Genomic DNA, 15,937 nt, shown 5'->3' with positions numbered 1-15,937 from the left:
CTTCGTCCTTACTTCTTCCTTCCTTTATGACCCAATTAACCCGATCTGTTCCCTCCCTCCTTCTATCTTTCCTTCCTTTTTCCCTTCCTTCTTTCCTTCCATCTTTCCCTTTGTCCTTCCTTCCATCCTTCTTTCCCTTCCTTCCTTCCTTCCTTCCTTGTCCCACTGAAGCTGAGTCTTCCCTGCAGCAGCCCAGGTATAAGGACGAGTTTCCTCTTGTGTGGAAACCAAACGACTTCCTTGTCCCACGCTGACGACGACAACATACTTGTACTTGTAAAGTACATTTTACCACCAGGTAGTTTTGATACTAAAGTACATGTAATGTGATGGACTTGAATACTTTTACTCATGTAGTTTTCTTCGGGGTGAGTATCTGTACTTTGACTCGAGGACGGTTTTCAGGTATTTTTATTTTTACAGTGTTGAAGCGTCGTGACGTGTTTGGATCAGAGTCAGTGGTGTGAAGCGGCCTGTAGGTGGAGCTGTTGTGTCAGGTATTGACCACACACTGAACTGGTTCATGACCGGCCGGCGAGGTGGACCGCTCAGAAATTAAAGGGATAGTTCACCCAAAATTGAAATTTCATCACTCATTATCTCCTCCCCCTCATGTGGACTAAGGGCTGGGAGAAGTTTCAGAGTCCTCCGTGGCTTCTCTGAGTTACAGGGGGTCTCGGCGTAGCAGTGCATGTCCATATGACGGTTGCAAATGGATACCAACTGTCTTCGTAACAAAAAGACACACCAAAAAACATCCAAATACCTCCATGCTGCTCGTATGTAATGTCCGTCTTGTATTGAAGCCCCGACATGAGAAATTGTTCCGCCGGTCGAAGAGCAGTGAACTGAGACACTGGGAGCTTCTCAAACAAGCTTAAAATATAGACTTATTTAGTTTTTTTCGGAACAATTTCTCATGTCGGGGCTTCAATACAAGACGGACATTACAGACGAGCAGCATGGAGGTATTTGGATGTTTTTTGGTGTGTCTTTTTGGACGAAGAAAACAAAGCGAGCTCCGTTCTCAACCGTCATATGGACATGCACTGCGACGCCGAGACCCCCTGTAACTCAGAGAAGCCACGGAGGACTCTGAAACTTCTCCCAGCCCTTAGTCCACATGAGGGGGAGGAGATAGTAAGTGAAATTTGAATTTTGGGTGAACTATCCCTTTAACCCCAAAGGTTAATTCGAACTCGTCAAAGGGGGCAAAGTCACAGTGACATCACACACACGACATTGTGACCATAACACCTTGTGGGTCAGAGGTGAAACCAACATCCAGGTTATAAGTTTGACCTGTCTGACCTCCTAACACGCTGGTTGTTGTTGTTTTTTGGTCTTTATGTTAACAGCAGGAAAGTGCAAGTGCAGTTATAAATACACAAATAATAGATATGCAAACAGGGAGATTTCAACTAAAGATATCAAATAATTAGCACAAATGAAAAGTTTTAGCAGCTTTCTTTTCTTTTTGTGTCAGATATACTTTGGATGTTCAGTTTCACTTTCAAAGGCTCTAAAATGAAGTTGAGTGACTAAATTTGGTTTTATGAATATGGTCTTGCCCTAAAATGATCAGCAAATTTATATCATACAACTCTTGATTTCTTCTTTTTTTTTGCTATTGTTGTTATGGAAAGTGGACAGTAAAGGGACAATGCCATCTGTTTTAACATTGCTAGTTGGTGTGGACCACATTCATTCAGTCTGAGACTCTGTGTCTTTTTTAATCTTGTTTTATTTACAACATTAGGCACTTTAAAAATAGCAACTTATGACAGATTCTGTCTTATAAATGCACTTTAGTTACTGTCTGATACGTTCCAATTATGTTAAAACATAAAATGGCAAATAAATGAATCTTGAATCTTAAATATAGTTAACTACTGATGCAACCATTGTGTGATGTATTGTATTTGTACTATGCTTATCTTTTGTTTAGTTTTTTGTCTTTATTTGTGGACCATCGGGCTACAGATGGAAATGAGTGCATCCTGAGCTAAATCTGGCATATTTAGGCTACAACACATTATTTTTGTAGGCTAGCCTATAATGTTCATGAATATGCAGCGTCCCATTGCAGATAGCCTAAACGAATAAATAAAAGAGGAGCCAGGTGTTCGCAGTTATAATAACACTGAACACTGAACATTGTAAAATTAAAAACATTAAAACCCTCCTGTTGTCCTCCTGGGTCAAGGAAAAAAGAAAGGAAGGAAGGACGAAGGGAAAATGGGAAGAAAGAAGGAAAGGAAAAAGGAAGGAAAGATAGAAGGAGGGAGGGAGGGAAGAGATTGGGCCATAAAGGAAGAAAGAAGTAAGGATGAAGGGAAGGAAGGAAAAAAGGATTGTGGAAAGAAGGAAGGGAAAAGGGAAGGAAAGAAAGATGGAGGGACGGAACAGATTCATTCAAGAAAGAAGAAGGAAGGAAGAAGGGAAAGAAGGAAGGGAAAAGGGATTGTGGAATGGAGGAAGGGAACAGATTGACAACAGGAGGGTTAAAAACAGTTTAGAAACTCTTCTTTCCCACAGACCCGGAAACGCAGCATCGTCGCTACTGTTGTTTACATGCTGTTGCCGGGCAACGGTTGCTAGGAGTTCAGCCCGGACTCAAGCCGCAACAAGCCGCCGCTTCACCATCTAGTCCGGTCTGGTCCGGCTCGGCTCGGTTCTCTCCTGCTGGTTTCTACCTGGTCTCTCTCTGGTCTCTCTCCTCGGCTCCATGGCGGCAGCTCTGGTGGACTCGAGCCGGGCCCCGGTGGCCTTCGGCCGGCGGGCGGTGCCGCGGCTGTTCGAGCAGCTGCAGCCGAGCAGCGGCACCAGGCTGCCGGCTCTGGCGTCTCTCTGCGACCTGGTCCACGACCCGGAGCGGCTCTACGAGACCGTCAACGGAGGTCGGTCAACTTCATAGAGATATATGCTGACAGTCAGTCCATCTATGGGTCAAGTTCACCGGTTTACTGCTGTTTAAAGCCCCAGTGTGTAACTTATTTGGCTTTTTATTAGCAATAATCCAATATGTCTTTCATAAATACGTAGAATCACACCCGCATACAAATGAAAGCTTTCTCGTCGTACCTTAGAATGAGTTGTTACAAGTCGTTTAAGTGGGCGAGGAGGAGAAAGTTTTCCAGGTAGCGCCTGTTAAAACTGTCACCACTGTGTAGTGTGAGGAAGGACGGAGGCACTGGTGTTGCATTCAGGTGCAGTCAGGCCGAAGGCCGTCGGCAAACCAACCGGATGTTGTTTTACTCGACGGTAAAACGTGGGTCAATACGACATCTCTCACGCCTGTATTGTTTTGCCTCGTGCTGGCGGACCACTTGTTTACACAGACGCTTGTTTATCCTGTTACATGCATCGTCTGTTGTCTGTCTGACGTCTGCCTGATTTCATGTGAATGCAACATCAAGAATACGTTCCGATATGCAACCGCACTTATTTGGCTTTTTATTAGCAAAAATCAAATATGTCTTATATTTCACTTAAGTGGAATCACAGCTGCATACAAATAAAAGCTTTCTCGTACCTTAGAATGAGTTGTTACAAGTCGTTACAGGGCGACGCACCGAACTGAGGCGGCCATGTTGCATCGCCATTTTTTTTTTTTTTTACGTTGAGTGGCAGCGTGACCGTAGGTAACCACGGAAACTGAGCGGAGCTGTGGGCTCGGCCTGTTAAAACTGTCACCACTGTGTAGTGTGAGGAAGGACGGCGGCACTGGTGTTGCATTCAGGTGCAGTCAGGCAGACGGCCGTCGGCAAACCAACCGGATGTCATTTTACTCCACGAGAGAAAGACGGTAAAACGTGGGTCAGGTAAACAATACGACATCACCATGACAACATGTTGTCACGCCTGTATTGTTTTGCCTCGTGCTGGCGGACCACTTGTTTATCCTGTTACATGCAGCGTCTGTTGTCTGTCTGACGTCTGCCCGATTTCACGTGAATGCAACATCAAGAATACGTTCAGATATGCAACCGCACCGCTAGATGGGGAGAAGTCCTACATATTATACCTTTAAACTTCTGGAATAAATGATGCGTTCACTGTAACCTGAAACAAAAAATGTAACTTTTCTGACTTGTTCTTGTTATGCAGGTTTTCTGGAGCAGCTGAAGGTTTTGTTGACAGATGAAGATCCGTCAGTCAGAGCGAAAACCTGTGAGCTGCTTCACCTGCTGACGGCTCACAGCATCGGCAGGTAGATCTATCTATCTATCTATCTATCTATCTATCTATCTATCTATCTATCTATCTATCTATCTATCTATCTATCTATCTATCTGTCTCTGTCTTCAGAGTCTCTGTTCTTCTCCTCCCTCAGACAGGCCCTCCTCTCCTCCTCCCTCCTTCCTCCTCTGTCTCAGCTGTTGGACGACTCCTCGTCCTCCTGCAGGAGAAACGTCCACCGAGTGTTGAACCGTCTCGTCCGGCTGCCGGCAGGTACAATATGTAGCTACCTCATGTTCCTTAAAGGGACAGTTCAGACCTGGTTCACACGTCTGATTTGCATTTTAAGGTGCAGACACAAAAACGTCTTGTTCTTTCTTTCTTTCTTTCTTTCTTTCTTTCTTTCTTTCTTTCTTTCTTTCTAACCCCTTTCTCTGTCTTTTTCTTTCTTTCTTTCTTTCTTTCTTTCTTTCTTTCTTTCTTTCTTTCTTTCTTTCTTTCTTTCTTTCTTTCTTTCTACTCCTCTCTATCTCTTTCTTTCTACCCCTCTCTTTCTTTCTTTCTTTCTTTCTTTCTTTCTTTCTTTCTACCCCTCTACCATTCTTTATCTCTATCTATCCACTCCTCTTTCTTTCTTTCTACCACGTTTCTCTGTATTTTTACTTCCTTATTTCTTTCTTTCTACCCCTCTTTCTTTCTTTCTTTCTTTCTTTCTTTCTTTCTTTCTTTCTTTCTTTCTTTCTTTCTACCCCTCTACCATTCTTTATCTCTATCTATCTATCCACTCCTCTTTCTTTCTTTCTACCACGTTTCTCTGTATTTTTACTTCCTTATTTCTTTCTTTCTACCCCTCTTTCTTTCTTCCTTTCTACCCCTTTCTCTGTCTTTTTACTTCTTTCTTTCTTTCTTTCTTTCTTTCTTTCTTTCTTTCTTTCTTTCTTTCTACCCCTCTTTCTTTCTTTCTTTTTTTCTTTCTACCCCTCTCTCTCTATCTTGTTCTTTCTTTCTTTCTTCCTTTCTACCCCCTTTCTCTGTCTTTTTTAGATAGCTTAGATTTAGATTCGATGGCGACGATGTGGTTGGACCATTAGACCTGTGTGAAAACAGCATCATGGGACCTTTAAGAAACTTGTGTGTGTGTGTGTGTGTGTGTGTGTGTGTGTGTGTGTGTGTGTGTGTGTGTGTGTGTGTGTGTGTGTGTGTGTGTGTGTGTGTGTGTGCGTGTGTGTGTGTGTCCAGGTGCTCAGTCTCTCCTGACTCTGGTTCCTAAACTGATGCTGAAGCTCAGAGAGCAGACTGCTGCTGCTGCTGCTGGAGGGGGAGGTGAGGAGGAGGAGGAGGAGGAGGAGGAGGAGGAGGAGGTGCTGCTCCTCTCCACCGTCTCCTGCTGCTCCCGGCTCGACGCTCTGCCGGCGCTGGCCTGCGACGGCGTCTCGCTGCTGGGACAAAAACTCTCACATCGCTCCCCGAACATCCGCAGAGAGGCGGCGGCGGCCATGTTGGCGCTCAGGTAGGTCAGGTGACGCCTCAACTCACCTCTATCCACAAGTTTCTGAACGTCATCTATGGTCAAAACTGGCTTTCGGTTTGCCGGTTTGGTGGAATTTTACGTTTACGTTTCCATGGTTTTCAGGCGTTGTCATAGTTGCGGTAAACGCATGGATCTATTAACGCTGGCTTTTAACACAGATGTCAATTTGTGTGATATCCACTGTTAAAAGCTGCTGTGATGATCCATGCGTTTTACAGATTTTCATTGGGGAAAAAAAAAAAATCCATGCATTTACCGCGGCTACTGAAACCATGGAAACATAAACATAACACTCCAAAACCGGCAAAACAGGCTACGTTTTTGACGTTCGGAAAAAGGTGGATAGAGCCTGCTACTGTGACGTAAACAGCCTAATGCGGCGCAAGGCATTATGGGAAGTGCGGCTTTTGGAAATTCTGACACTAGGTGTAAACGCAAAATTACATTGAGTTTGGTAATGATATAGGCTATAATAATATAAAATCAGCCCATATAGAGCTGATACGAGCAGAGTTTTATCTGTCTTCATGTTGCCCTTTCATTCATCATCCTGTTACACTCTGAATCAAACAGGTGGGGAATGAGAAATCTGCAGCACTAGTCCGTTGATCACCGTGTCTGTAGTGCTGCATGAAGCGGACTAGTGTGATCTGGCTGAGGAAAAAAAAACCTGATGCCCGATGATCCGGGTAGAAAACCAGCACATAATTTGAATGAGAACAATAGTAACGAACGAGAGTTTAGCTATATATCATATTTTTCACGCCCTATCACCGTTTAGACAAATCTGAAATTATTGAAGAAACATTACTATTTCTGTGTGTGTGTTTTGTGTTGCTATGTGTTGTATTTATTCAGTTTGGGGGAATCACAGTGTCTAGAAAGCATCAGTGGCTCAGCTGACAGGGACAGCTAACGGTAGCTAAGCTAACGGTGGTAGCTAAGCTAACGGTAGCTACGCTAACGGCGGTAGCTAAGCTAATGGCAGCAGCTAAGCTAACATCAGGATGTCAGCTGTTAAAACCCTCCCGTTGTCGGACACGACATGAAACTACTCCAGTTAGCTCAGTCATGTTGTAACTAACTTATCCTCTGGAAAAAAAAAATTTCATGGAGCATTTATTGAGTCACTGAGTTATTAACTTATTGAGTGCCAACCACGTAATTTCTCGTTTTTCGTTCCCATGTGTTGAGTGCCAAAAACGAGATTTTAAGTTTTTTGCTTTTTTTTTTAATTATGAAAATAGACACTTTAATACACATTATATGTAAATTTGGGGACTCTACGACGAGCAGAACTGAAATAGATGACGATCAAAGTCTCATGACAGCTCATGATCTGGAAGTTTTTATCATAACTCGGCTTTTGCAAACGGAGTTCTGCATGATGCAGATGCAGCAGCTGCTCTGTTCTCACCCGCGCTGCTGCTCCAGCTGCTCGAGCTGCTCGGAGCTGAACCAGGAAGCTCTCAGCCGACTGTCCCGCCCGGTCTTCATCTGGAGCAACACCGTGTCCTCCCCAAAGTCCCCCGCGGTAAAATCTGATGGTCTCTGGGCCAAAGCAGACCGGCATCACCGACCCGTACCACAGAAGGACCGCGACCACCGGCGGGACCGGTCTTCCCGAGCCGCGGTGGCCGACAGACCCTCACGTTCCGCGGCGAGAAGCTGTGACACGGCACGGTGCGTCTGTGTTATTGTTGTTTAGTGGCGCCCCCCTCCCCCGATGGTGGTTTTGTGAATAGAACAACAATTGTTGTATATATTTATCTTACACGAGCCCTTTGATCCAGAAATGCGAGTGTCAGAAGAGCGACAGACACAAACAGCGCACCTTTCATAAAAGACGCTCTATCTCCTTTTCTAGAAAAAAAGGAGGGATTTTGGTGAAACCCAGCCATGTTTAGCTTGACTTTTCTCAGGAACAGAGGCACGTAGAAACAAACGGTTTGTGGCCATTTGACGCATAAAGTTAAACCTTTCAATTGAGCTACAGTATGTGTTGGTGGCAATAATATAGAATACACTGTGGCTCTACATAAAAAGTCAAAAATGGTCTAAATTGCCGGTACACTTGACTAAAACTTTGGAAAGGAGCGCGGCACTCAATGAGTTAAAGTTAAACAGGTAGCTAACCGTTAGCCCGGCTAATCTATGATAACCATGACTAATTACAAAAATGTGCACACAGAAATAGTAATGTTTGTCCAATCATTGGTTTTATAAACTTTACAAACATCAGATTAGTCTAAACGGTGATATAGTGACATGAAAAATTAGATATATATAGCGAAACTCTCGTCTGTCACTATTGTTCTCATGCTGGTTTTCTACCAGGAAGTAGTTGTAAACAACGAGGCAATTCATTCTGCGTCGCGCTTTCAGCTGTCAAAGGTCTGTTGGTGAGGAGAGGAACTGCAGCTCATTGGTTGTTTGTCATCGTCAGCGTTCCTGAGAGCGGGAAGCGGCAGGTGTGCGAGGAGACGGTGCTTCCTGTCGTGGTCGAGCTGCTGCAGGACCAAGACATCGAGGTTCAGGCCAACGCCGCAGGAGTCCTCATGAACGCTGTCATCATCACCACGGGTACTCACACACACTTACACACTCACAATGCAATACCATAAACACACACATAGTTAATAATACTGCAGAGAATATCAATAAAATCGTGAGCTAACCTTTAAAAACCACCCACAAACCATCCGTAGAACTCTCGGCCTCCTTATTCCTATATTCTTACTTTACTCTTAGCGTTTCTATCGTACCCTTTTGGTTTGTTTTTTTGTTTTTTCCTGCTTTCCTCCATATTTGCGCCTGAAACTCACTGGTTGTGTCATTGTGTAACCTGATGATTGTCGTCTGTCGATCACTTTCTTCCCCCTCGTTCCTTTTTTCTTCAGATTAAAATGCATTTATTTAACACTATGAGTATCCATGAGTAGGCCCTAACTCAAAAGAGAAATAAAACACAGACAGAGCACAATTAAAATGTGTACCGACAGGATTGACGCCTCTGGACGAATCTCCGTCTGTCCGTCCGTATGTCCTTTCCTTTGTGCCGTCCGTGGTGCTGAAATAACGCGGAGCACTTATTTCATTTTATGTCGATTTATTTACATAATAATGATAATAATACATTTTATTTGTAACGCACTTTATATTTAAAGGGATAGTTCACCCAAAATTCAAATTTCACTCATTATCTACTCCCCCTCATGTCGACTGTGAGAGTTTTCAGAGTCCTCCGTGCCTCCTCTGAGTTACGGGGGGGTCCACGCAGCAGTATTTGTCCATATAACGGTTGTGAATGGATACCAACTTTCTTCGTCCAAAAAGACACACCAAAAAACATCCAAATACCTCCATAGTGCTGGTCTGTAATGTCCCTCTTGTATTGAAGCCCCGACATGAGAAATTGTTCCGCCGGTCACACAGGAAGAGCAGTGAACTGAGACACTGGGAGCTTCCGCTACAAACAAGCTTAAAATATAGACTCATTTTTTTTTGGAACAATTTCTCATGTCGGGGCTTCAATACAAGAGGGACATTACAGACGAGCAGCATGGAGGTATTTGGATGTTTTTTGGTGTGTCTTTTTGTTACGAAGACAGTTGGTATCCATTTGCAACCGTCATATGGACATGCACTGCTACGCCGAGACCCCCTGTAACTCAGAGAAGCCACGGAGGACTCTGAAACTTCTCCCAGCCCTTAGTCCACATGAGGGGGAGGAGATCATGAATTTGAAAATTTGAATTTTGGGTGAACTATCCCTTTAACAAAAAATCTCAAAGTGCTACAAAGCAAAACAAGAGTTAAAAGCAGTTATCATGAGCAAACAATTACAACAATTGGTAACACTTTACAATAAGGTACACAAAATTAGAGTAGTTAATGAGTAACTAATGAAGAACTAATGAGGAACTAATGAGTAGTTAGTGAGGAATTGAGCTACACAAAATTACAGTAGTTACTGAGGAACTAAGGTACACAAAATTACAGTAGTTACTGAGGAACTAAGGTACACAAAATTACAGTAGTTACTGAGGAACTACTGAGGAACTCACTATTAGTTAATGGTGAGTTCTTCAGTAACTCCTAATCAAATTACTGAGGAACTAACTATTAATTAATCATTAGTTACCCTTTTTGTGTACCTTAAGGTAAAGTGAGACATCAAAATGAGTAGGTAATGAGTACTGAATCATTACTTAATCATTAGTTACCCTTTTTGTGTACCTTATAGTAAAGTGAGAAATCAAATTGAGTAGGTAATGAGTACTGAATCATTAGTTACCCTTTTTGTGTACCTTATAGTAAAGTGAGACATCAAAATGACTAGGTAATGAGTACTGAATCATTAGTTACTCTTTTTGTGCACCTTATAGTAAAGTGAGACATCAAAATGACTAGGTAATGAGTACTGAATCATTAGTTACCCTTTTTGTGTACCTTATAGTAAAGTGAGACATCAAAATGACTAGGTAATGAGTACTGAATCATTAGTTACTCTTTTTGTGCACCTTATAGTAAAGTGAGACATCAATATGAGTAGGTAATAAGTACTGAATCATTACCTAGTCATTAGTTACTATTTTTGGTACACAAACATTACAGTAGTTACTGATGAACTAATGAAGAACCAAAATAATCATTTGCCTCTATGTGCACCAAAATAACTTTTGTCTTCACGGGCACCAAAATAAGATTTTACCTGCACAGGTACACCAAAATAACATTTTTTTTATGTCCACACACAAGAAAATATGATAGAATGTAAAAAAAATAAATAAATAAAAAGAGAAAGAAAAGAAAAGAAAAACCTTTGTAGCTTTCTTGTTTTAATAATAGCCTAATAAAAAATAACAAGTGTGTAGCGTCCCCAGCTAAATGATGGTCACAAATGATGAAACTGATGGTTCACATTCCTTCATTCCATGGACCGTATTCAGTTGCAGACACACCGTAAGAGCTATGAGAAGAAGAAAATAAAATACAGTTACCTTTCCTTTTACATAAATGAAATTATTTTTAACTGCTTTTATCACATAAACAATCATGTAAGTTGACTCCCTTTTTATCTATTTAATCAAAAGACAATATCCAAATGGAGTGCTGTATTACCATGAAATAAATATTTTTAACCGTTTGTTTTTAATCCAATAAACTGTTTTTAACCTTACCAGACCTCACATCAAACAGACAAAACAGTCCTGTTGCATTAATAAAACAATCAACGAGTTAGCTTAGCTTCATCTCACTTCAATGTATTGAAGTGAGATGGAGCTAAGCTAAGCTAACTAAGCCGAGCTGGCCAATGCTAATAGCTACCGCTAACCACAACATGTTCCATACATGAGACTATCAACGGCGACCAAACTCGAGCCGGACATAAATATAACATGAAAAGGTAACAAAAACAAACCTTGTGCCCCTTATTAGCCGGGTGCTAGGGCGTTTCATGTAAATTAGGCACACATTTAGTATTGAAGACACTCTGGCCTTGCAGACACACCGCCGGTAAAATCCGTAGCACCGGAAGTTTATGAGGTCTCGGCGAGACGCTTTCAAAATAAAAGCACTGAATATAACGTCGGCTTAATATATAAGAAATAAAGCCCTGACCTTGACTAATGTTCAGAAACTAAATAAATAAACATAAAAACAACAAATGAAGTAATGTTCTTATCATATTAAAGGTCATTTACAAAGTGTCATTTGTCTTTTATTTTGGAAACGAGATCATCATTTCCTGTGCACCTTTACTGTGAGGAGCAGTGAATTCACTTGGCACAAGAGAAGCAATTGACCATGCAGGGAAAAGCAAAAGAAGGAAAATCCCATTTCGACGATATCTCGAGGATGAGGGTGTGACCGTACAGTGATATTTGAATGGTATCTGTCTTTTTTTTTTTTTTGGAAGATGTGTAAGATGACTCCTCAAATTTTACTATGCTAACTTTCTCCAAAGTGACCTAGCATAGCATTGATGCTATGGTCGGTAAACAGAATGTAGCATTGATGCTACACTTGCACACATTGTACAAAACATTAAATAACCTGTTAACTGCATCTGAATCGCGGGATTCTTTGCTTTCCGAGGGTCCTTGAATGGTGCCTCTATGAAAGTATGCTCAAGTGTTGCATTGATGCTAGCTCGGTTTAGCTCTGTTCCCTTACCATGTGGTTACATGACGCATATCGTCCCTTGTTGTCATAGAGGCACCATTCAAAAAATCCAGTGATTCAGATGCTGTTCACAACTCGTCTCTATCATATACGGTTCATAAGTTATTAAATATTTTGACAAAAATGTGCAACCTCAGCATCAATGCTATGCTCGGTTTAGCTTCTCTTCCAGTGTCACGTGTTGTCGTAGAGGCACCATTCAAGGACCCTCGGAAAGCGGATAACCCCCCGATTCAGATGCTGTTCACAGCTCGTCTCTATCATAAACGGTTCATAAGTTATTTAATGTTTTGTAAAACATGTGCAAGCGTAGCATCAATGTAACGTTCGGTTAACCAAACTACGGTCGGTTTTAGAGGGCTAAATTCACTTTGGACAAAGTTATCTTACAGTAAATTTGAGGAGCAATCTTACCGAATTTGTATATAAAAAAAAAGAGAGAGATACCATTAAAATTTATACTGTACGGTCACATCCTCGAGATATAGAACGTCTCTGATATAGTTGAGATGGGAGCTTCTGCTCTTCCTTGCTCTGTCCATTACTTCTCTCATCGTCGTCAAATGAATTCACTGCTCCTCACAGTAAAGCTGCACAGGTGAGCCACCGGAATTGAAGATCTTGTTTCCAAAATAAAAGACAAATGACTTTTTTTTTTTAAGCAAGTAAGTTACAAAGGTTTTTGTTGTTGTTTTACATTCTATGTCATTTTGGTGCACATGGAGGCAAATGATTATTTTGGTTCCTCATTAGTTCATCAAGTAACTACTGTAATGTTTGTGTACCTTACACAAAAATAGTAACTAATGATTCAGTAATGATTCAGTACTTATTACCTACTCATTTTGATGTCTCACTTTACTATAAGGTACACAAAAAGAGTAACTAATGATTCAGTAATGATTCAGTACTCATTACCTAGTCATTTTGATGTCTCACTTTACTATAAGGTACACAAAAAGGGTAACTAATGATTCAGTACTCATTACCTACTCATTTTGATGTCTCACTTTACTATAAGGTACACAAAAAGGGTAACTAATGATTCAGTACTCATTACCTAGTCATTTTGATGTCTCACTTTACTATAAGGTACACAAAAAGGGTAACTAATGATTCAGTACTCATTACCTACTCAATTAGATTTCTCACTTTACTATAAGGTACACAAAAAGGTAACTAATGACTAAGTAATGATTCAGTACTCATTACCTACTCATTTTGATGTCTCACTTTACCTTAAGGTACACAAAAAGGGTAACTAATGATTAAGTAATAGTTAGTTCCTCAGTAATTTGATTAGGAGTTACTGAATAACTCACCATTAACTAATAGTGAGTTCCTCATTCATTCCAAATTTGTTTCATAGTAAATAACTACTCTAAATTTTGTGCACCTCAAACAACTTTATTGTGAACCACGGTGTGATCAGTATACAGTACTACACAGCCCCATGATACATTTATTTAGCCTACCAAACATGTGACAAACTATCATATTTATTTCGAAGGCAACATGGATGGTCATATTGATGTGTATGTGGTCTGAAATTAATGAATAAAATCTTCTAAAGAATCCTGCTGTCTGTGGTTTTTTAAGGAACTACTAATGTAAAGATGAAGATGAAGAAATGAAAAACCACTCATTATGTGTCACTTTAGGTCATAAAGGTTAACTACTGGACATTTTATTGAGTAATGATTCTGTACTGATGAAGTAACTAGTTCACTAATCATCAAGTTGTGATTAACTTTCTATGAAATTATATCATGAGTTAATGAAGAACTGATCATTAATAGTTCCTCATTAGTTCCTCATTAACTACTCCTCTGAAATTTGATCAGGGGTTCCTGAAGAACTGACCATTAACTAATAGTTAGTTAATCATTAGTTCCTCAGTAACTACTGTAATTTTGTGTAGCTTAGTTCCTCAGTAACTACTGTAATTTTGTGTAGCTTAGTTCCTCAGTAACTACTGTAATTTTGTGTATCTCATTTCCCTAACTAACTACTCATTAGTTCCTCAGTAACTACTCCTCTGAAATTTGATCAGGGGTTCCTGAAGAACTGACCATTAACTAATAGTTAATTAATCAGTAGTTCCTCAGTAACTACTGTAATTTTGTGTAGCTTAGTTCCTCAGTAACTACTGTAATTTTGTGTAGCTTAGTTCCTCAGTAACTACTGTAATTTTGTGTAGCTTAGTTCCTCACTAACTACTCATTAGTTCCTCATTAGTTCTTCATTAGTTACTCATTAACTACTCTAATTTTGTGTACCTTATTGTAAAGTGTTACCCAACAATTCGACTGGCTCCGCCCCCTCTCTGCAGGTAAAGAGCGCTGTCTGGACCTGGACGTCGTCCCCGTCCTCCTGCACCTGGTGTCCAAGGAGACGCAGGAGGAGCAGGAGGAGCAGGAGAAGGAGGAGCAGGAGGAGGAGGAGGAGGAGGAGGAGGAGAAGGAGGAGGAGGAGGAGGACGAGGAGAGGAGGAGGAGGAGGAAGGCGCTCGTCCTGTACTCGCTGCGCGCTCTCACCTCATTGGCCGAGGCTCCTGACGGGCGGCGCCTCCTGCTGGAGCAGCTCCCCCTGCTGGAGAGGAGGAGCCGCGACGCGCAGGAGGACCGGGACGTCCAGCGCGCGGCTCAGACCGCCGTCAGGGTCGTCACCTGGACGCCCTGACCACCTCTGACCCCCAGAATAAAATAAAAATTTAAAAAAACAACTAACTATGCACGTTATCATCAATCTGTGTCATATTATTGATTATTGATAATCAATCAACGCATTGAGGTGAGACACTATAAAATTTAAACTAACAGATATCACCATGAAACTTCCCAAGTTTATCACTCACATTAAGACAAATGTTTTTTGTATTACAAGTTTTGTCAAATTTTATGTTTCAATATATGTAAATGAAGCAATGTCTAATTAAATATGCGCTAATTTTCATACATTTCCAGAACAGAAATCTGAACAATGGATAAAGCTACTTTTAAAATTTAAAAAAGACGTTTTTACAGAGGAGGATTTTGGATATCTCTTTATATCACTCTGTAAATGAGAAAATACTGCCACCAGCCCTAAAAAAAAAATCTCCATGTTTTTAGTGATAAAATGTTGTATAAATGAGGATCAACAATCCCCTCTGTAAAAACCTTCAGAATATAGAAAGGGATCAAAGTGGAAGGTTTGGTGTCTAAGTGCTGCTGAAGTGGAGATTTCTAGCTCAGAGTCTGAAAAACTATTTCTGAGAAAACGGCCTTTAAAGACTTGGACTGTAAAATTACATAGATTGTTATTGTCAATCGTACTTTTACGACTGGTTGCAGATACGGTGGAAATGACAGTTTTTGGAGCCTGGAGAGAGCTTTACAATGACACCTGACATGACATGGGTCAGACTAACTTTTGGTAAATTTAGGAGAAATTTACAGATGAAAGAGACAAAATGAAGTAAAATAAAAACCTTAATGTCGATTTTCTACCATTTCTTTCCACTATGAAAAAACAGTGGTTTTTCCTGTAGTGTTTCTTCTTAAAGGGATACACCAACATTTTTTTTTTCCGTGTCTTGCCTCACTTCCGAGTCCATGACCAGCAGATAGACACCATCCTTTCGACTGTGTGTGCAGTAACAATGGAGATACAGCCGTATCGCCCGTAATTAGCTTAGCTCAAACACTGGAAGTGTATGGGTAGTGTTAGCCTGCCTCCACCTAAAGTCATCAGAGAAACTCTTCAGCAACTCTAAACGGAAACCGGCGGGCCGATCTTCGTCTCAGAGCTGACAAAACTCTCCGGTAAGGCATCTTGAGCGGTCAAATGCCGGTAACGGGACGAGATCGGTCAAAACGGAGGGTTCAAGCTAAGACGGTTTATTTTGGTTTAAGCTAGCTACATCGAGGGTAGGTTAGCTTCCTATTTCAAAGTAAAAGCACAAATTCTATTGTCATGGTTTTCTGTATGTAAAGGGCAACGGGTGTTTTATTTTGTGAAAGTAACCGGAAGTGCGTTGGTCACAACGGCTAG

At 41.2% G+C, this 15,937-nt stretch overlaps 1 protein-coding gene across 1 annotated transcript; it reads left to right on the top strand.

Moving 5' to 3' along the window:
- Window positions 1–2,728: 2,728 nt before the first annotated feature.
- rsph14 (radial spoke head 14 homolog) lies at window positions 2,729–14,584 on the top strand (the record flags this gene model as incomplete). Its single annotated transcript, XM_083979809.1, has 7 exons — window positions 2,729–2,900; window positions 4,111–4,213; window positions 4,337–4,455; window positions 5,422–5,692; window positions 8,160–8,296; window positions 14,235–14,320; window positions 14,366–14,584. 7 exons carry the CDS (start codon window positions 2,729–2,731, stop codon window positions 14,582–14,584), a joined length of 1,107 nt encoding a protein of 368 aa, XP_083835935.1.
- Between the last annotated feature and the right edge of the window lie 1,353 nt (window positions 14,585–15,937).

The sequence above is a fragment of the Trachurus trachurus genome (genome assembly GCF_905171665.1).
Source record: "Trachurus trachurus genome assembly, chromosome: 9".
NCBI lineage: Eukaryota > Metazoa > Chordata > Actinopteri > Carangiformes > Carangidae > Trachurus > Trachurus trachurus.
This window is presented reverse-complemented; position numbering and strand designations above follow the sequence as displayed.